At 44.0% G+C, this 22,138-nt stretch overlaps 2 protein-coding genes across 7 annotated transcripts in view; one reads left to right on the top strand and one right to left on the bottom strand.

The window, feature by feature from the left end:
* Positions 1 to 3,250, top strand: part of LOC124034552 (small G protein signaling modulator 1-like) — a 78,589-nt gene extending 75,339 nt beyond the window's left edge. For all 4 annotated transcript variants that reach the window (XM_046347896.1, XM_046347898.1, XM_046347897.1 and 1 more), the window contains one exon: positions 291 to 3,250. In XM_046347896.1, coding sequence (XP_046203852.1) covers positions 291 to 379 — 89 coding nt within the window. In that variant the 3' untranslated portion in view covers positions 380 to 3,250. The remainder of the gene's footprint in view (positions 1 to 290) is intronic.
* A 1,516-nt stretch (positions 3,251 to 4,766) lies between these two features.
* Positions 4,767 to 22,077, bottom strand: LOC124034551 (kinesin-like protein KIF27). 3 transcript variants are annotated; one of them, XM_046347893.1, is made up of 15 exons: positions 21,850 to 22,077; positions 21,280 to 21,591; positions 20,806 to 21,015; positions 19,664 to 20,592; positions 19,409 to 19,552; positions 19,099 to 19,269; positions 18,737 to 18,906; positions 17,191 to 17,321; positions 16,984 to 17,105; positions 13,504 to 13,566; positions 13,109 to 13,282; positions 12,740 to 12,955; positions 12,447 to 12,656; positions 6,312 to 6,510; positions 4,767 to 6,202 (listed from the first exon to the last, which is right to left on the bottom strand). In XM_046347893.1, exons 2-15 carry the CDS (start codon positions 21,575 to 21,577, stop codon positions 5,835 to 5,837), a joined length of 3,405 nt encoding a protein of 1,134 aa, XP_046203849.1. In that variant the 5' UTR covers positions 21,578 to 21,591; positions 21,850 to 22,077; the 3' UTR covers positions 4,767 to 5,834. The 3 variants fall into 3 exon arrangements, with proteins under 3 accessions (XP_046203849.1, XP_046203850.1, XP_046203848.1); XM_046347894.1 differs by lacking the exon at positions 21,850 to 22,077 and adding an exon at positions 21,709 to 21,842; XM_046347892.1 differs by lacking the exon at positions 21,850 to 22,077 and having other exon boundaries at positions 21,280 to 21,700.
* Between the last annotated feature and the right edge of the window lie 61 nt (positions 22,078 to 22,138).

Below are 22,138 nucleotides of genomic sequence, written 5' to 3'. Positions count from 1 at the left end.
CATGCTAATCAGTAGACTCTCGGGTCTGTTGTGGTCAACTGACATTACAATTGCTTCACATGAACCTGGTAAAATGACGTTTGTAGTGTAGCTAGCCACTGGATGGCTCTGATTATGAACTGTCACCATGCAGTGAAAGGTCATAGTCCAGCTCTGAGAATACAGAGTTACAGAGGAATGCAGGGCTTACCACATACGCATAAAATAAATATGGTGGTATAGCCTTGTGCATTGATGCTGGCAGTGGTTCAGCTGGTATAACATTTTCATCTTCTCTCGACTCCTTTCAGAAATGGCTGAGCATCACAACATCAAGCAGATCCTGACTCTGGCCCGGGACCTGGTGTGCAAGGTGCAGACTCTCATTGAGAACAAGTGATCTCCAGGAGCCGTCCACTTCTCTTCCTTTATCCTCTTCCAGTTTCTGCTTAGTCTGTCTCAAGGCATCCCAGTCTGAACAGCTGCAACAGAACAGGTAGATCAGGGTTGTGTTTATTAGGCACCAAACTGAAGAAATGGGACTGAAACAAGCAGGGACTACTTAGACTTGTCCGATAAGAAATTATAATTTTCCTTCGCCACATGTTTTGAAATGTTTTCCATTGAGTGCCCTAACATACTATTCTCACCTACTCACATACTATTCTACACCACAGCCTTCTTCACAGGGTCACCACCATTGTCCACTACCTTCTCATCTATGGTGGCAGGTGACCTAGCGGTTAGAAGTTGACTAGGTGAAAAATCTGTCGATGTGCCCTTGAACAAGGCACTTAACCCTAATTGCTCCTGTAAGTAAAGTCTGCTGAAGAGCGTCTGCTGAATTACTAAAATATCAAATGTATGTGAAACCAGCCAGGGTATACCATGTAATGCTATACCAGTACTTTGTCATTTCAGGTTTCGTCATGGGAATGATGACTTTTACCTCCAGTTATACTGTCAAGTGAAACAGTTTGGTTGACTTTTTATTAAACTGTGACAAATATTTAGTCATAGGATTTGTATGCGGTATGCCTTGTAGACCAGACCTACTGTTGATTGAAGTGGGGTTAGTATATACAAACAGAGCTGGTTTCATAGACCTAGATACAATTATTTTACTCAAGAACTGAATAGCAGTTAAACATAAATATGGACAATAGATAGTCCCAGAATATTTTAAGATGTGAAAGTTACCAAGTGCCATACAGTATAGGAGTAGGCTTAACCTGGTCCAGTGAAATGTCCAAATGTTGGAGTTAAAACTCATTAACAGGCTCCGTCTGGAGCAGTAGTTTACCTGAGTAAATTCGGTTACAGATAGGGTACCTACCTACCTGATGTGCCAGTGTAAGGAGCAAATTAGATCAGCTTAAATGTTATACTGTGTTGAATAATTAGACTACCTTGCAAGTAACCCTGTCCCAAGTAAGTTGTTACTGAATGTAGTTTGGTAGGTACTGTAGGTGTTACCTTACAATCTATTTTGGAATTCCTTAAAACCAAAATTAAGTAAGATAATTAATTGGTTCGATTAAAGCGGCAATCAGCAGTTGAAACAATAATAAAGAGTACCCACTCCCCCCCACCAAACCCGTTTCACTAAAAGGCTGAGGGATGGGGCTGGAGAAATGTAATCACTCTCAAATTGATAGACAGATCTATGGATGGAAGTACTGACCATCCATGATATCAACTTTCTAGTTTTAACCATGTTTTGAGGCCATATAGTGTTCGTTTATATTTACTTTGTTCACGAACATTGGAGTAAAACAATCTTATATTTTGGGTTCTGATGGGCTATGACAGTTAAACTAAGCTCATGAGGCTTTTATAAGTTATATTTTTCAAAAATAAATGGGTGCATATCATTAATTTATAAGTTTAAAAAAATTGATGTAGCAACCTCAGATTGCCCCTATGAAGGGTAGAATGGTTCATTTTTACATAAAGACACGAAAAGCCAAGACACATGTTTTCTTTGCTCTGTGGTTTAATTAGTTGTGAAATAGGAAATAATTTGATGGATTTCTTAATTCTGGAAATAAGAACATCAGTTTTTTCTCTTCCTTTCATCTCAGACTAAATCACCTGTTTCTATGTCATCTGTATTTGCTAAACTCCCATTGTAGTCAGGTCCTAACAGAGACATGCCAAAGTTCTGCATACCCTGTAAATCTGTGTGTATGGACATGACGTGTGGCACTGCACACTGTTGGGAGTCATTAATCTGTTGAAACCATGTCGGCAATTTAGTAATGGGCAGTGTTTTGTTTATTTTCCATATTCTGCCTTGTTTGTCTATTCTATATTATGTCTGTATACCGTTGTGTGTGAATTGTACTGTAAGGAGAACTAAACAAAAGAGGCAAATCAAATCCTAGTCAAAACTTATATTTAGGACTAAGAAAAACTTGTGTGATTTTACATGTGACTTATAGTTGTCTGGGCAGAAATGGATACAAAAATCAACAAAAAGCTATTTAACTGTGCTCTGATTTCTTATTCCATTATTTATAGATTCCAGTCAAGCACTGTGTATTATGTACATTGTGTGGCTTTCTCAGTACCCTCTATAGTCTTATGGCATTTTATGTTCATCTGTTTTTTAAATCAAATTAATGATTTTTTGTTGTTTTGGATAAGTGCTTGCCCTGGCCACCAAAAAAAAATGTATTTGCAGAGATGAGGAGAACTAAGAATAGAGTCCAAAGAAGTTGGAAGATGACGATGAATACCATATAACATAGCCCAGCCATTGTGCTCTGTAACAATTACCGCACATGGTTGCCAATTCAACAGTTGGGTGGATGCTTAGATCTCTGGCCAGTAGGATTAAGATGATATCGATATGAATCAATCTAAAAACAGGTGAATCTAGGAAACAGGTGAAGTATTAGGGGTGTATTACTTTATCTTGATGTAACCTCGCTGTTGAGATTTATGCAAGGGATTGTGTGCTTTCATTCCCTTAAATGAATGCAAATCGTAAATTAATATATCTCTTGAATCCCCATTCCTGTTTTTCATTGCCGAGGTAGAACATCACTTCAGTTTTACCAGTGTTGTTCCATGAATGTGTTAACAACTATTGCCTTGAGTGTTGGTGGTTGTCTGTGAATGCAAAGTGCTTTATGTTAGAATTGTATTATCTTGTAACATGTATTTACTTGCTAACATATGTATTTATTCATTAAGTTTCTGCTTTTGTATGTAAAGCTAATATACTTGATATTTTGTGGTCGGTAATAAAGACAATATATTGAAAGAAAATCCACAAAAATAAATAATATATATATACATACACACACACAGTTGAAGTCGGAAGTTTACATACACTTAGGTTGGAGTCATTAAAAGTTGTTTTTCAACCACTCCACAAATTTCTTGTTAACAAACTATAGTTTTGGCAAGTCGGTTAGGACATCTACTTTGAGCATGACACAAGTCATTTTTCCAAAAATTGTTTTCAGATTATTTCACTTATAAATTCACTGTATCACAATTCCAGTGGGTCAGAAGTTAACATACACTAAGTTGACTGTGCCTTTAAACAGCTTGGAAATGTTCAGAAAATGATGTCATGGCTTTAGAAGCTTCTGAATCAATTGAAGGTGTACCTGTGGATGTATTTCAAGGCCTACCATCAAACTCAGTACCTCTTTGCTTGACATCATTGGAAAATCAAAAGAAATCTGCCAAGCCTGGTTCATCCAAGAATTTCCAAACGCCTGAAGGTACCACGTTCATCTGTACAAACAATAGTACGCAAGTATAAACACCATGGGACCCCGCAGCCGTACACGTATCATACCACTCAGGAAGGAGACGTGTTCTGTCTCCTAGTGACGAATGTACTTTGGTGCGAAGTGCAAATCAATCCCAGAACAACAGCAAAGGACCTTGTGAAGATGCTGGAGGAAACACGTCCAAAAGTATCTATATCCACAGTAAAATGAGTCCTATATCGATATAACCTGAAAGGCCGCTGAGCAAGAAGCCACTGCTCCAAAACTGCCATAAAAAAGCCAGACTACGGTTTGCAACTGCACATGGGGATAAAGATCGTAGTTTTTGAAGAAATGTCCTCTGGTCTGATGACACAAAAATAGAACTGTTTGGCCATAATGACCATCTTTATGTTTGGAGGAAAAATGGGGAGTCTTGCAAGCCCGAAGAACACCATCCCAACCGTGAAGCACGGGGGTGGCAACATCATGTTGTGGGGGTGCTTTGCTGCAGGAGGGTCTGGTGCCCTTCACAAAATAGATGGCATCATGAGGTAGGAAAATTATGTGGATATATTGAAGCAACATCTCAAGACATCAGTCAGAAAGTTAAAGCTTGGTCGCAAATGGGTCTTCCAAATGGACAATGACCCCAAGCATACTTCCAAAGTTTTGGCAAAATGGCTTAAGGACAACAGAGACAAGGTATTGGGAGTGGCCATCACAAAGCCCTGACCTCAACCCCATAGACAATTTGTGGACAGAACTGAAAATGCGTGTGTGAGCAAGGAGGCCTACAAACCTGACTCAGTTACACCAGCTCTGTCAGCAGGAATGGGCCAAAATTCACCCAACTTATTGTGGGAAGCGTGTAGAAGGGTACCCAAAACGTTTGACCCAAGTTAAACAATTTAAAGGCAATGCTACAAAATACTAATTGAGTGTATGTAAACTTCTGACCCATTTTGGGGATGTGATGAAAGAAATAAAAGCTGAAATAAATCACTCTTCTATTATTCTGACATTTCACATTCTTAAAATAAAGTGGTGATCCTAACTGACCTAAGACAGGGAATTTTCACTAGGATTAAATGTCAGGAATGGTGAAAAACTGAGTTTAAATGTATTTGGCTAAGGTGTATGTAAACTTCCAACTATATATATATATATTAAATGGTATATGTATTTTTCCAATTGCCTTTCTAATGTAGCTTTATTTCTGCATCTCATCTTGAGAACTACATTACACATTACGCATGAATTTCTGCTCCAACAAGAATGACGTTTTGAATATACATTTTATTTTATTTTGAGGCCTACTGGATCCTTAAGCTTTTTGTTTTGCAACAAAAACTGTTTGAGGGGTGGTGGCCTTGTGTGTCAGCCATGGTAACTGAGATCAGACTAACATTTTTGGGAATATGATATTAGACCAATATATTAGTTATATACATGTATAAGTTATATTTTTCAAGAATCAATGGCGTACTAGTACTTAAAATGACCATTGGACAGCAGGTGCTACTATTGCAAGTAGCACCTTTAACATTAAACAGGAGTCTGCAAAGACAAATGTAGATCGAATTGGTGAATCATGCAAATTAACAGGTTTGATCCAATCAATTTGATGTCAACAGTTGTTCAACACTTAAATATCCAAAACCACACACAAAGAAAGTAAATCACAGCTAAATTATACTGCATGAATGACCAGTGGCTTGCTTTAGAGTTTGGAGTGGCCCGAGGGTCTAGAACACGGCCAACACACTGTCTTATAAACAAAGACATATTTAAAAGTAAAATAATTTAAACATAAAAAAACACATTTCTAATACACATTATTTTGATATCCATTTAGCTGTGGGCTCATCTATCTCTGACTAACTGATGAGTCTGCAGCTTGAAGTGCAATTCAGTCAGACTTTAGTGCTGTAAAGTGCAGAGAGGGTTTTCACTCCGTGGAATCAGTTGACGTGTCAACAGTTTCACAGTTAGTGGCTTCTGTTCCTTGCTTCCTCTCCTTCATCCACATTGATCTTATTTGACTTAGATGCACCTGACCTCTTCTTCCAGATCAGTGTGGACGAATGGAAAAAGTGGTTGATATGTGCTCGAGCCTCCTGGTCAGTAAGTGTTTCTGGGCACTTCAATGGAGTCCTCCTGGAATGAGCCTCTGCTGGCCCTCATGGTAGAGCGCACCCTAGTGCTTCGGGGGTCAGAGGGTGAGAGCTGCCTCAGCTCCCTACGGGACAGACGGACAGGGGCCAGTTCCACTCTGGGAGTCTGCAGGCTGGGGCTGTCCCCTGCTCCATCACTGGCCCCCTTCCTGCCCTGGGTCTGCAGGTCTGGAGCCTGGGGGGGGAGGGATTTGGTGACCAGCTCTCGGAGCTTCCTCTTCAGCTCACGACTGGAGTTCTTATAGAAGAACAGGTCTCTCTCCAGCTGCTGCAGCCTAGCCTGGACCGCCTGACCACTGTTCCCTGAGCCACCCTCTACACACAAACAGAAAATTAGCAGTGAGAATACTGTAAAACACACAATGAAAGGGCAGGAATACCACACGTAAACATTTACCACATTGATGCATATACACACACGGACCTCGGCACTGTTGCAGTAGTAACTGTATGCTATGTTGGTACTCTCGATGCTGCTCAGTGAGCCGCCGATCTGTGTCCAGAGTGAGGCGCTGTAAAGCTGCCTCCATCTCCCTGGTTACTGCCTCCTGCTCTCCACTCTGCAGCTCCAGCTCCTCACAGCGCAGCTGCAGCCGCTGCTCTGACTCCCTCAGACACACCACCTAGAGGGGCCAAGGGAATGCTTTCAACATTTGCCAGTTTAGGAGGCTAACGGAAGGTTAGGAGTGTAGTGGATGTCTTATTTTGGCCTACGTAGAACTTGAAGATTACTCTGACATGAAAAGCACTATACAAATTAAATGTATATTTATCATCATCATCTCTTGAACCAGTCCCACTTCTGAGCCAAACCTTTTTCAAACTCTTAAAATCTCAATCCCAGCCTTTCCTCAAATGAGGGTTCTAATGCAGTGTGCTGTCGACCAGATACCACTTTGTTGTAGGCATCACCTAGTTCTCCCTTTGTAGATGTTTATCCAAAACAGCATGCATAATAGCATGTTCCACTATCCAGTACAGTCTCAAAGCTGACTAGGCTAGTGAGAACCTCCCTCTCCCGATTGGTTATCACAAAGCAAAGTCTGACGCTCATCGGATGTGGCAAGGCTTGCAAACCATGACAGACTACAAAAGGGAAGCACAACCAAAAGCTGCCCAGTGACACAAGCCTACCAGACGGGCTAAACTACTTCTATGCTCGCTTCGAGGCAGATAACACTGAAACATGCATGAGAGCACCAGCTGTTCCGGAAGACTGTGTGATCACACTCTCCGCATTCGATGTGAGTAAGACCTTTAAACAGGTCAACATTCACAAGGCTAGATGGATTACCAGAACGTGTACTGCGAGCATGCACTGACCAACTGGCAAGTGTCTTCACTGACATTTTCAACCTCTCCGAGTCTGTAATACCAACATGTTTCAAGCAGACCACCATAGTTCCTGTGCCCAAGAACACTAAGGTAACCTGCTTAAATTACTACCGACCCGTAGCACTCACGTCTGTAGCCATGAAGTGCTTTGAAAGGCTGGTCATGGCTCACATCAACACCATTATCCCAGAAACCCTAGACCCACTCTAATTTGCATACCGCCCTAACAGATCCCCAGATGATGCAATCTCTATTGCACTCCACACTGCCCTTTCCCACCTGGACAAAAGGAGCATTTATGTGAGAATGCTATTCATTGACTACAGCTCAGCGTTCAACACCATAGTGCCCTCAAAGCTCATCAATATGCTAAGGAGCCTGGGACTAAACACTTCCCTCTGTAACTGGATCCTGGACTCTCTGACGGGCGGCCCTCATGTGGTAAGGGGAGGTAACAACATATCTGCCACACTGATGCTCAACACGGGGGAACCTCAGGGGGTGCGTGCTCAGTCACTTCCTGTACTCCCTGTTCACTCATGACTGCACGGCCAGGCACGACTCCAACATTATTAAGTTTGCCGATGACAACAGTGGTAGGCCTGATCACCGACAACGACGAGACAGCCTATAGGGAGGAGGTTAGACACCTGGCCATGTGGTGCCAGGACAACCTCTCCCTCAACGTGATCAAGACAAAGGAGATGATTGTGGACTACAGGAAAAAGAGGACAGAGCACGCCCCCATTCTCATCGACAGGGCTGTAGTGGAGCAGGCTGAGATCTTCAAGTTCCTTGGTGTCCACATTACCAACAAACTAACATGGTACAAGCACAAAGACCGTAATAAAGAGGACACGACAAAACCTATTCCCCCTTAGGAGACTGAAAAGATTTGGCATGGGTCCTCAGATCCTCAAAAGGTTCTACAGCTGCACCATCGAGAGCATCCTGGTTGCATCACTGCCTGGTACGGCAACGGCTCGGCCTCCGACCGCAAGGCACTACAGAGGGTAGTGCGTACGGCCCAGTACATCACTGGGGCCAAGCTTCCTGCCATCTAGGACCTCTATACCAGGCGGTGTCAGAGTAATGCCCTACAAATTGTCAAAGACTCCAGCCACCCTAGTCATAGACTGTTCTCTCTTCTATACATTACAACCAGCATTTCCAGAGATACAACCTCTCTCATCATCACCCAGTGCCTGGGCTTACCTCCGCTGTACCCGCACCCCACCATACCCCTGTCTGCGCATTATGCCCTGAATATATTCTACCATGCCCAGAAACCTGCTCCTCTTATCCTCTGCCCCCAACGCTCTAGGCGACCAGTTTTGATAGCCTTTAGCCGTACCCTCATACTACTCCTTCTCTGTTCCGCAGGTGATGTGGAGGTAAACCCAGGCCCCGCATGTCCCCAGGTACCCTCATTTGTTGACTTCTGTGATCGAAAAAGTCTTGGTTTTATGCATGTCAACATCAGAAGCCTCCTCCCTAAGTTTGTTTTACTCACTGCTTTAGCACACTCTGCTAACCCTGATGTCCTTGCCGTGTCTGAATCCTGGCTCAGGAAGGCCACCAAAAATTCAGAGATTTCCATACCCAACTATAACATCTTCCGTCAAGATAGAACTGCTAAAGGGGGAGGAGTTGCAGTCTACTGCAGAGATAGCCTGCAAAGTAATGTCATACTTTCCAGGTCCATACCCAAACAGTTTGAACTACTAATTTTGAAAATTACTCTCTCCAGAAACAAGTCTCTCACTGTTGCCGCCTGCTACCGACCCCCCTCAGCTCCCAGCTGTGCCCTGGACACCATTTGTGAATTGATCGCCCCCCATCTAGCTTCAGAGTTCGTTCTGTTAGGTGACCTAAACTGGGATATGCTTAACACCCCGGCAGTCCTACAATCTAAGCTAGATGCCCTCAATCTCACTCAAATCATCAAGGAACCCACCAGGTACAACCCTAACTCTGTAAACAAGGGCACCCTCATAGACGTCATCCTGACCAACTGGCCCTCCAAATATACCTCTGCTGTCTTCAACCAGGATCTCAGCGATCACTGCCTCATCGCCTGTATCCGCCACGGAGCCGCAGTCAAACGACCACCCCTCATCACTGTCAAACGCTCCCTAAAACACTTCTGTGAGCAGGCCTTTCTAATCGACATGGCCCGGGTATCCTGGAAGGACATTGACCTCATCCCGTCAGTTGAGGATGCATGGTCATTCTTTAAAAGTAACTTCCTCACCATTTTAGATAAGCATGCTCCGTTCAAAAAATGCAGAACCAAGAACAGATACAGCCCTTGGTTCACTCCAGACCTGACTGCCCTCGACCAGCACAAAAACATCCTGTGGCGGACTGCAATAGCATCGAATAGCCCCGTGATATGCAACTGTTCAGGGAAGTCAGGAACCAATACACGCAGTCAGTCAGGAAAGCTAAGGCCAGCTTCTTCAGGCAGAAGTTTGCATCCTGTAGCTCCAACTCCAAAAAGTTCTGGGACACTGTGAAGTCCATGGAGAACAAGAGCACCTCCTCCCAGCTGCCCACTGCTCTGAGGCTAGGAAACACTGTCTCCACCGATAAATCCATGATTATCGAAAACTTCAATAAACACTTCTCAACGGCTGGCCATGCCTTCCGCCTGGCTACTCCAACCTTGGCCAACAGCTCCGCCCCCCCCCGTAGCTCCTCACCCAAGCCTCTCCAGGTTCTCCTTTACCCAAATCCAGATAGCAGATGTTCTGAAAGAGCTGCAAAACCTGGACCCGTACAAATCAGCTGGGCTTGACAATCTGGACCCGCTATTTCTGAAACTATCTGCCGCCATTGTCGCAACCCCTATTACCAGCCTGTTCAACCTCTCTTTCATATCGTCTGAGATCCCCAAGGATTGGAAAGCTACCGCTGTCATCCCCCTCTTCAAAGGGGGAGACACCCTGGACCCAAACTGTTACAGACCTATATCCATCCTGCCCTGCCTATCTAAGGTCTTCGAAAGCCAAGTCAACAAACAGGTCACTGACCATCTCGAATCCCACCATACCTTCTCCGCTGTGCAATCTGGTTTCCGAGCCGGTCACGGGTGCACCTCAGCCACACTCAAGGTACTAAACGATATCATAACCGCCATCGATAAAAGACAGTACTGTGCAGCCGTCTTCATCGACCTCGCCAAGGCTTTCGACTCTGTCAATCACCATATTCTTATCGGCAGACTCTACAGCCTCGGTTTTTCGGATGACTGCCTTGCCTGGTTCACCAATTACTTTGCAGACAGAGTTCAGTGTGTCAAATCGGAGGGCATGCTGTCCGGTCCTCTGGCAGTCTCTATGGGGTGCCACAGGGTTCAATTCTCGGGCCGACTCTTTTCTCTGTGTATATCAATGATGTTGCTCTTGCTGCGGGCGATTCCCTGATCCACCTCTACGCAGACGACACCATTCTATATACTTTCGGCCCGTCATTGGACACTGTGCTATCTAACCTCCAAACGAGCTTCAATGCCATACAGCACTCCTTCCGTGGCCTCCAACTGCTCTTAAATGCGAGTAAAACCAAATGCATGCTTTTCAACCGATCGCTGCCTGCACCCGCATGCCCGACTAGTATCACCACCCTGGATGGTTCGGACCTTGAATATGTGGACATCTATAAGTACCTAGGTGTCTGGCTAGACTGCAAACTCTCCTTCCAGACCCACATCAAACATCTCCAATCGAAAATCAAATCAAGAGTCGGCTTTCTATTCCGCAACAAAGCCTCCTTCACTCACGCTGCCAAGCTTACCCTAGTTAAACTGACTATCCTACCGATCCTCGACTTCGGCGATGTCATCTACAAAATGGCTTCCAACACTCTACTCAGCAAACTGGATGCAGTCTATCACAGTGCCATCCGTTTTGTCACTAAAGCACCTTATACCACCCACCACTGCGACTTGTATGCTCTAGTCGGCTGGCCCTCACTACATATTCGTCGCCAGACCCACTGGCTCCAGGTCATCTACAAGTCCATGCTAGGTAAAGCTCCGCCTTATCTCAGTTCACTGGTCACGATGGCAACACCCATCCGTAGCACGCGCTCCAGCAGGTGTATCTCACTGATCATCCCTAAAGCCAACACATCATTTGGCCGCCTTTCGTTCCAGTACTCTGCTGCCTGTGACTGGAACGAATTGCAAAAATCGCTGAAGTTGGAGACTTTTATCTCCCTCACCAACTTCAAACATCAGCTATCCGAGCAGCTAACCGATCGCTGCAGCTGTACATAGTCTATAGGAAAATAGCCCACCCATTTTCACCTACCTCATTCCCATACTGTTTTTTATACTGTTTTTATTTATTTATTTTTCTGCTCTTTTGCACACCAATATCTCTACCTGTACATGACCTGATCATTTATCACTCCAGTGTTAATCTGCAAAACTGTATTATTCGCCTACCTCCTCATGCCTTTTGCACACATTGTATATAGACTGCCCATTTTTTTTCTACTGTGTTATTGACTTGTTAATTGTTTATTCCATGTGTAACTCTGTGTTGTCTGTTCACACTGCTATGCTTTTATCTTGGCCAGGTCGCAGTTGCAAATGAGAACTTGTTCTCAACTAGCCTACCTGGTTAAATAAAGGTGAAATAAAAAAATAAAAAACATAGTTTTAATAACTCTACCTACATGTATTACCTCAACTAACTGGTGCCCCCATACATAGACTATGTACAGGTACCCCCCTTGTATATAGTCTTGCTATTGTTATTTTACTGCTGCTCTTTAATTACTTGTTACTTTTATTTCTTATTCTAATACATTTTTTAAAACTGCATTGTTGGTTAGGGGCTCGTAAGTAAGCATTTTACTTAAAGGTCTACATCAGTTGTATGTTGCGCATTTCATTGGCATACGATTTGAACTTTGCACAACTCTGGTCGTATCGCTCGCCAATGGTCAAAAGTTTCTTCATGTGGCCTCCTTCCTTCGAAAATTAGTGAATTACGGTAGTTTGGTGTGGCTTTTCATGTCCTGCAGAAACACAGTCATGTGCTCATCCAGCAGCAGGATCTCTCATTTTGGAGATGAATAGGCTCTGGTCGGATAGGCACTGCAATAACATCTTCTAAACGTGTATGCAACCAATAAAATTTTATTTGGATTTAGTTTGGTCACTCAAAGTAGTTTGTTGAGAGTGTGTGTGTGTGTGTGTTGGGACTCTGACCTTGTTGAAGTATTTGACCAACAGTGCAGATGCCTCTGGAAGCGGCAGCTCCCTTAGCGCCCTCATGATGTCATCGTCTTTGTCTCCATGGGCGGGGTTAGATGTGTCCCCGAGCTCACTCTGTCTCTCCTGGATGGAACGATTCTTAAACTCCACAGCAGCATCCAACGCCTCCAGGGCCTCCTCCAACTGCAGCAGAGCATGCTCCTCCTATACACACACACACCATTGATCAGCCCCCTGCAGTCAGAATGACACCCAGTCGGAAGGAAGGTGGTGAACATTGAGCTCACCTCTGGCGTGAGCACCCTGCCGTCTCTCAGCTGTCTGTCCAGGGTGTCCCTCCTCAGACGCAGGCTCTCCCTCTCCTTCAGCAGCTCCTCCATAGACACTCCACACAGCCCTGCTGCCGGGGAGGACAGTCTCCTCCTTACACCTCCTCTCTCCTCCAGCTCCTGATCCAAAGCTCCCAGACGAGCCGACACTCGCAGCAAGTCCTGACTCAGAGCCTGAGGAATACACATGAACGTACCCACACACACTTTCAATATCAGATAACAACACTGGAATGCCTTAACTTACACAAAAATATAATATACGTTTTTTTGGGGGGGGGGTTTCAATATAATACTTTGGATTTCTATGCCCCGCTCTGTGTTTACCTGGCTGGAGCGGAGCCTCTTGATCTGCAGCTGTTTCTTCTCCTGGACACAGGCCTCTCGGTGCTGCAGCACTTCTTCTCTGTGCCTCAGCTCCTCCTCCAGCTCTTGCAGGCCCCTCCTCCTCTGCAGAGCACGCTCCTCCTCTTGCTCCAGCCACGTGCGTCTCTCAGACAGCTAGGCATCGTACACGGCCAAAACGAACACATCCACATTTCAAAAAACAAACATAATTTGACTATTTTAAACTATGTTGAATATACAAATGAGATCTAAGGAATCACCATGACTGCATGGTGAACAATGAAATGGCCTTTTTTGACATAATAAACACATTGTGCAGAGAGGGGCAGCCGAACCTAAACTTGTGATCATTTGCAGATGTCATGTAGGCTCACCTTTTCCTCCGAGTCTTTACAGGCTCCATTTTGAAAGACAGCCATGTTGTCTGTCCCCAGGTCCTGCAACACAGCAGCATCAAACCCTTTAGCATGCTGTTCACATGCACATTACTACATTTGAAAAACAAAATGGCAGCTCCACCACTTGGTTTGCTATAAGGCTGAAGGATGGGACTGTTTTAAGAATGTGAAATGTCGGAATAATAGTAGAGAGAATGATTTCTTTCAGCTTTTATTTCTTTCATCACATTCCCAGTGGGCCAGAAGTTTACATACACTCAATTAGTATTTGTAAGCATTGCCTTTAAATTGTTTAACTTGGGTCAAACAATTAGCGTAGCCTTACACAAGCTTCCCAGAATTTTGTCCCATTCCTCCTGACAGATCTGGTGTAACTGAGTCAGGTTTGTAGGCCTCCTTGCTCGCACACACTTTTTCAATTCTGTCCACTAAAATGCTCGTCCTTTGCTGTTGTTCTGGGATTGATTTGCAGAACGCGTCTCCTTCCTGAGTGGTATGACGGCTACATGGTCCCATGGTGTTTATACTTGCGTACTATTGTTTGTACAGAAGAACGTGATACCTTCAGGTGTTTGGAAATTGCTCCCAAGGATGAACCAGGCTTGTGGAGGTCGACAATTATTTTCTGAGGTATTGGCTGATTTCTTTTGAGTTTCCCATGATGTCAAGCAAGAGGCACTGAATTTGAAGGTAGGCCTTGAAATACATCCACAAGTACACCTCCAATTGACTCAAATTATGTCAATTAGCCTATCAGAAGCCATGACATAATTTTCTGAAATGTTCCAAGCTGTTTAAAGGCAGTCAACTTAGTGTATGTAAACTTCTGACCCACTGGAATTGTGATAGATTATTTCACTTATAAATCACTGTGTCTGTAAACAATTAAAAAGTAGATGTCTTAACCGACTTGCTAAAACTATAGTGTGTTAACAATAAATTTGTGGAGTGGTTGAAAAATGAGTTTTAATGACTCCAACCTAAGTGTATGTAACCTTCCGACTTCAACTGTACATGGATGCAAGGACTGAGAGTCTGATGTCAACAGGAGTTCTGTATTAACGCTCCTTGAATGGGTATCGCTAGAAATAAAATGGGGCCAACGTTTGACAGTGGGATAAAACATTTTTTTTTTTAAATGGTCAATAAATAAATGATTTTCATGCAGCTCCACGTTTACTTAGAGGGATAAAAGTGAATATATGCAAATTGTCCTAGAAGTCCACCTATAAAACAACCTAGGTCAGGACTATACACCCTTTAAGCAGAGTTCATAGAGACACTGGCAAGTCACATTCAAAGACTTTTCAGGGACATTTTCAAGCACTTAATTATAATTTTAAAGGACATCAATGTTATACATTATAGAACACCCCCCCCCCAAATAAAATAGGCCTTAAACATTTACTATAAAAATAGTGCCATTTTTAGGCCTTCCCAATGCATTGATATTGAAATGATTATGACATTCTAAAATATGTGAGAATAATGTGGACATTGCCTGACTAAATAGATTGGATGCATGGATGGTGATTTTTCAGCAGCCTATGTGGCCGACGCAGGCACACACAATAAAGCCATGAATAGCGGTAGCATTAATCTCACCATCGCTATTTTTATAAAGTGACCAAAAACCAGGTTCCTTTTTTGATGTAAGGATTTGTATGGAAAGGCAAGTTGAAGCCAATAGTAGATGCTGTCGTCACTCTTCAACTGACGCGTCGGGAAACAAACAAGTGGCCCCATCTCTCACAAGAACGGATAAAAAAATGAAATCACAGACAATTATAAGGGGAACAGAAGAACTTACAACTTGGCTACAATAATTACAAGGACTTTTCAAGCACCAAATTGAGGAACTGTCTGATTATGAAGGTAAGCCTATTCCAGTACTTGAATTTTGAGCAGACTACAACAGATGATGAACATCAAGTCGCTATGGAAATTAGATCTAACATGGATCCAGGCACAATGGTCTTCAAATGCATAACGAATGAGACACCAAAATATTCTGGATATTCCTCATGAACACCCCTTCTCCAGTTCTTGGGCTGTTGTTGCATCGCATGCACTATCACAACCGCTGTTCATAACTTGACTGTCATTTGGAAAATTCCTTCTTAGATCATCTGATGATGTGTGAAAATAGCTCAGCATAACTAATCAACTGGACACCAAATGTGTATCCAACAAGTATTATGCATCATTATTAAAGAAGCACATTAATGACAGTATTAATTTAGGTTAGGAATCCAGGTAAAATGACTCGATTTGGCAATTGCATTTATTATTCAGAATTTGTGTGCCCATAAACTGTTTTCACCCCGTAACATACGTCACTAAATTTGCATTTCTGAGATCTCTATCCATCCAGGATAGATCGGATAGATGAGATTTTGGACAAATCCGTCAAGACACCAAACATGACAAAGGATTAAACATAGGTTTTAAATCAACTCGTGAATTTTAATGAATATATCTATGATCCCCCTTATATCTTAACTTAATGGCATGAAAAAAATATTATTTTTTTATCAATGACTTATCAACAGCTGTTACAAGTTATCCAGTATAGGAAATCTTCACTGGTACGCTAGTTTATAGAAATACCAAAATGCTTTAAGACTGTTCTATGAGTGCTGTATAAATGCTTTATGGCTGTTCTATGAGTGCTGTATAAATGCTTTATGACTGTTCTATGAGTGCTGTATAAATGCTTTATGACTGTTCTATGAGTGCTGTATAAATGCTTTATGACTGTTCTATGAGTGCTGTATAAATGCTTTGACTGTTCTATGAGTGCTGTATAAATGCTTTGACTGTTCTATGAGTGCTGTATAAATGCTTTATGACTGTTCTATGAGTGCTGTATAAATGCTTTATGACTGTTCTATGAGTGCTGTATAAATGCTTTATGACTGTTCTATGAGTGCTGTATAAATGCTTTATAACTGTTCTATGAGTGCTGTATAAATGCTTTATGACTGTTCTATGAGTGCTGTATAAATGCTTTATGACTGTTCTATGAGTGCTGTATAAATGCTTTATGACTGCTGTATAAATGCTTTATGACTGTTCTATGAGTGCTGTATAAATGCTTTATGACTGTTCTATGAGTGCTGTATAAATGCTTTATGACTGTTCTATGAGTGCTGTATAAATGCTTTATGACTGTTCTATGAGTGCTGTATAAATGCTTTATGACTGTTCTATGAGTGCTGTATAAATGCTTTATGACTGTTCTATGAGTGCTGTATAAATGCTTTATGACTGTTCTATGAGTGCTGTATAAATGCTTTATGACTGTTCTATGAGTGCTGTATAAATGTTTTGACTGTTCTATGAGTGCTGTATAAATGCTTTATGACTGTTCTATGAGTGCTGTATAAATGCTTTATGACTGTTCTATGAGTGCTGTATAAAATGTTCTCAGAATGTTGTATTGTTAGCACTGACCTTGGTCCTGTATTGATCCCTGGAGCCACTGGTCTGCAGGCTAGCTCTGCTCTGTGTCTCCACCTGCTGTAGGCGCTGCAGATTCACCGTCTGACTCCGCCTCACTCTGCGCTCCTCGCGCTCTACGGAAGCACAGGCCGGGCTTAGCAATGAAACAGAAATTACAGGAAATATAAGACTTTTAAAGTGTCATATCACTGTATTTACCTGTAGGGAGTTTTGACGGTTGAGGTAACTGGAGCCCATCCTGAATCTGGTTCAAACTAGTATTTTGCATCTGGTTCTGGTTAAAACAGACTGGGTTCGGTCTGCTTGTCCATGTGCGGTTCATAGAGCGCCTGCAATATAGATCAAAATTAAATAAGTATTTTGTCGTAAGGAAGCAGAACAATGACATAACTCAGAGGCAGGATATTTTGGTACATTTCCACTGAGGATTTACCCCAGTGTTTTACCAAAAAAGCTCAGACTTTCGTGTTTCCACCTCCACGGCCCGGCTCCTGGGACTCACTGGGCCATGGCCTCAGTGGACCTGCTTTGATTTGGGGCCAGGGCATTTACAAAACAATGGCTAACTATGAACATGGGTTTACACCTTTGACGGTTAACACCTTCTCACAGGGCAATTGATTTGATTATGCAGAGGTTGTTGATTCTGCTCTTCAAAAGTCTTCACTGTCAGCTCTGGCTATGTAAACACAATGTCCCTAGTCTAACATCAGCCCTAGATATGTAAACACAATGTCCCTAGTCTAACATCAGCCCTAGATATGTAAACACAATGTCCCTAGTCTAACATCAGCCCTAGATATGTAAACACAATGTCCCTAGTCTAACATCAGCCCTAGATATGTAAACACAATGTCCCTAGTCTAACATCAGCCCTAGATATGTAAACACAATGTCCCTAGTCTAACATCAGCCCTAGATATGTAAACACAATGTCCCTAGTCTAACAACAGCCCTAGATATGTAAACACAATGTCCCTAGTCTAACATCAGCCCTAGATATGTAAACACAATGTCCCTAGTCTAACATCAGCCCTAGATATGTAAACACAATGTCCCTAGTCTAACATCAGCCCTAGATATGTAAACACAATGTCCCTAGTCTAACATCAGCCCTAGATATGTAAACACAATGTCCCTAGTCTAACATCAGCCCTAGATATGTAAACACAATGTCCCTAGTCTAACATCAGCCCTAGATATGTAAACACAATGTCCCTAGTCTAACATCAGCCCTAGCTATGGAAACACAATGTCCCTAGTATAACATCAGCCCTAGCGATGGAAACAATGTCCCTAGTATAACATCAGCCCTAGCTATGTGAACACAATGTCCCTAGTCTAACATCAGCCCTAGCGATGGAAACACAATGTCCCTAGTACAACATCAGCCCTAGCTATGGAAACACAATGTCCCTAGTACAACATCAGCCCTAGCTATGTGAACACAATGTCCCTAGTACAACATCAGCCCTAGCGATGGAAACACAATGTCCCTAGTCTAACATCAGCCCTAGCTATGTGAACACAATGTCCCTAGTCTAACATCAGCCCTAGCTATGGAAACACAATGTCCCTAGTACAACATCAGCCCTAGCTATGTGAACACAATGTCCCTAGTCTAACATCAGCCCTAGCTATGGAAACACAATGTCCCTAGTATAACATCAGGGTGTGTGTACACTAGTGGAACAGCTGTTACAGTCTAAAAGCAGCATTACATTATTATATCAGTCTTTCTCACCTGAATCCCTTACTCCCCCCCTGTTCCTCCTCCTCCTCCGCTTCCTCCTGTTCTCTTTGTGGGCAGATGACCTCATCTCTCTCTTCTATCTGTGCCAGAAGCAGCTGACTGCGGGTCTTAAAGGCAGCCATCACCCTCTCCAACGAACAGGCCGGAGGACTAGTGTGGATCTGCATAAGAGACAGACAAAGACAAACTTAGCCATTGTCGCGCACACACACACACACACACACACACACACACACACACACACACACACACACACACACACACACACACACACACACACACACACACACACACACACACACACACACACACACACACACACACACACACACACAATTGCTCTGGACACGAACCTGCCTTGTACCACAATGGCCTTGGCTGATCAGGGGAACACTGTGAGGTCTCTTCACAGACTTCTCAGAAGCCCCAATTTCCAGCGAGGCTCCCGAGGATGCCATCCTGGAGGTCAGGAGGTCACCACGGAGACGATCGATTAACAGCTGCTGCTCTACCAGCTGCTCGCTCTGCACACTCAAACAACGGAAAGCGTCAGTTGTCAACCAATGCAGAAATGCCCAATTCTATCTTTGCCTCTATGTTTCTCCATTTCTCGTTATCCTCCAGCACAGCTCAGAATCTATGTGTCACTCTCTCTCTCCTTACCTGTTTGCGTCTGTGCTCCCTCTCCTCCTGTAAGGACTGGAGGTGTCTCTGTTTCTCCTGTAGCAGAGTCTGCACCTGCCTCTGCACCTGCTGCAGCTCTGCCTCCCTCTGGTCAAACACCTGCTCGTCTATAGCCAGAGTATCCTGATGGAGGAAAGGAGTAGGAGAGAGAGTTACAATTCATACCTCTAGTTAGAATACGGTGTAAAAATAGATAATATTGAGGGGAAAAAGCTGAGAAACAGAGCCCACAACCTGGCACTTTCTGAGCTCTCGTCTGAGCTGGAGGATAGTGTTGTGGTGAGGCTTGTCCCCTGTGTCCCCCACAGGGTGCTGGTGGTCAGTGTGGCAGGAGTGGCTAAGCTCCTCGTGTCTCCCCAGCCATTCCTGCAAGCGGTGCTGCAGAGCAGGACTCAGGGTGGAACTTTGGAGCTCCTCCAATATGAAGGCAGCATCCTGTACAAGGCAGTAGTACTGTAGCTCATCCACTAGGCCCGCACCCCTTTGGTCACGCTCTTCCTGAGGGGTCTGTTCGGAGCTGTCAGTCATAAAGACCCCTCCCCCTGTCTTATCCCTCTTTCGCAGTGCCTCTCTCAGAGTCTGGACCTCCTGCTCCAGCTCCTCCACACGAGCCTCTCCAGGCTGCCAGCCCGGACATGCCCTGGCAGGACATAACCCAGGCTGGTTCTTCACGTGGCGTGCCCGTGAAGCAAACTGCAGCACGCTCAACGTCTCCGTGACATTGTGGTGGGAGGGGCTGACGCAGGCCACCATGAGTGTGTGTGCGGAGCCACCCAGTGAGTCCCGGAGGAGGCGTGTAATCTTGGCGTCACGGTACGGCACATGGTTTCCACGGCGATGGGGGTCAGAGAGTGCACGGATGACGTTGCCCAGAGCCAGCAAGCCGGTGTTAATGTGGACAGACTCTTTGAGGCGCAGGCCTGTGTTTCCAGTGCGCGCAGCCCGCTCCGACCCAGCCAGATCCACCAGGTGGAGTTTAGAGAAGCGGACAGAGCCGTCGTCGTGGTTATGCTGAGTCAACTGCACGGTGACAATTGCGTGAGAGCGGCTGGAGCGCTCATTCATCTGAGTGGGGCCAGTGTGTCTCAGGGCATTGCCAGCCTCCAGGACGCTCTGCAACTCCTCAGCTGAGGTAATCACAGTCTCTCTGGCCCCCACCACAACTGAAACACATTCATTTCAGTCAGATTCCATACAGCATGTATGTTCACACCACCAGCCTCAGTATAACCTCTATCAACACTGTAAAACACATTGAATTCTGTCATACTGAATACACACACACACACACACACACACACACACACACACACACACACACACACACACACACACACACACACACACACACACACACACACAGTGAGGAGTGTTACCTGTGTTGCCCCTGTCGTCCTCTCTGATGTGCAGCTCTCTGTGTGCGGTGTGGAGCTCTAGCAGGTCCCTGAGCTCCTCCCGATACAGTTCCACGTAGGACACCCTCACATCTACTGCAGACCTGACGTCTGCAGCCCTCTCCCCCAGGAGCACAAACAGATCTGCTGCAACCTGACCAATGATCCCACTTTCCTCCTCCACCAGAGATGCTAACAAGGGTACAAGTATTACAGAGGGAGAGCAAGTTCCATGGTAAAAACACAAAAGCAGGTTTTGATAATAAAAAGTGGCCTATAATCATAAACTTCTCTGCATTTGCCTAAGGTGTTCCTCCTGCTCCAGTGACAGCTCAGTTCAGAATCGTAGTGGTAGGAGATTATTCAAGGACTAATATCCGAACATCATCATCCCTCAATGCACTTGGTGTCTCCATGATGTCAAAGTGTACAGATAAGCTCATACTGTTAACTTACCAACATGTCCCCCGCCAAGGGTGTACGTCTTCCCAGAACCGGTTTGTCCGTAAGCGAACACTGTAGCATTGTAGCCGTCAACGAGGGATGCCACCAGAGGTTTGACACATGACTCGTAAAACTGATTCTGCGATGCAGTCGGTCCAAAGGCGTAGTCAAAAGAAAAGGTTCGGTCGCTTCCCAGCATCACCTGGGCACTGTCGGGCACCACGCGCACACACACCTGATGATTGCGTAGCACCTCTTTTGGAAGCAAAGGTCTGATCCGAACCGCAACCCGCACACACACTTCTCCCATGATCAAACAGGACGCTGGTAACATTATAAACAAAATCAGTCACTGTATTTACCTCTATGGAGTTTAACACAAACACTCAATGCCTTTCCCTGAAGGCATGTTTACAGAAAAAAAAGTCTTAACTTGCTCACTTTCTCGCACTTTCGACGGTGAAGCGTAAAGTTGGCATATGGCGTTGTTTAACAGTATTTGAAACAACGTTAAACTTAAACTAACCCTTGATTACCGAGTTCGCTAATTACTGTAGTTAACTAGTTTTCCATAAATCTTACCGTCAGTCTCTGCTTTTGTTATTCTTCTCCGCTGTCTTATGGCCGTTTTTTTGTCGGCACTAGTTACTGCAGCCACAAAGTCATAAACCCCGCCTATTTCTACAAACTCTCTTCTTGAAATTGGATGTTAAACCTAACTTTCACCATCCTGCTAACATTGTCTGACCCTAACCTTAAATTAAGACAAAGCTCATTTTGTTTTCTTGAATTTGTACGATAGACTTTGAGGCTGTAGTAACTAGTGAAAACAGTTTTGTTGTCTCTCAGTTGCCATGGGATACCACCGATA

The sequence above is a fragment of the Oncorhynchus gorbuscha genome, linkage group LG04 (assembly GCF_021184085.1).
Source record: "Oncorhynchus gorbuscha isolate QuinsamMale2020 ecotype Even-year linkage group LG04, OgorEven_v1.0, whole genome shotgun sequence".
Taxonomy (NCBI): domain Eukaryota; kingdom Metazoa; phylum Chordata; class Actinopteri; order Salmoniformes; family Salmonidae; genus Oncorhynchus; species Oncorhynchus gorbuscha.
This window is presented reverse-complemented; position numbering and strand designations above follow the sequence as displayed.

Coding starts and splice junctions, on each gene's coding strand:
- LOC124034551 (XM_046347892.1), bottom strand. CDS start 21,601: ATGTTACCAGCGTCCTGTTTGATCATGGGAGAAGTGTGTGTGCGGGTT. Junction 19,553..19,663: donor GAGAGCTCAGAAAGTGCCAG/GTTGTGGGCTCT, acceptor TTCCTCCATCAG/GATACTCTGGCTATAGACGA. Junction 19,270..19,408: donor GGGAGCACAGACGCAAACAG/GTAAGGAGAGAG, acceptor TTGAGTGTGCAG/AGCGAGCAGCTGGTAGAGCA.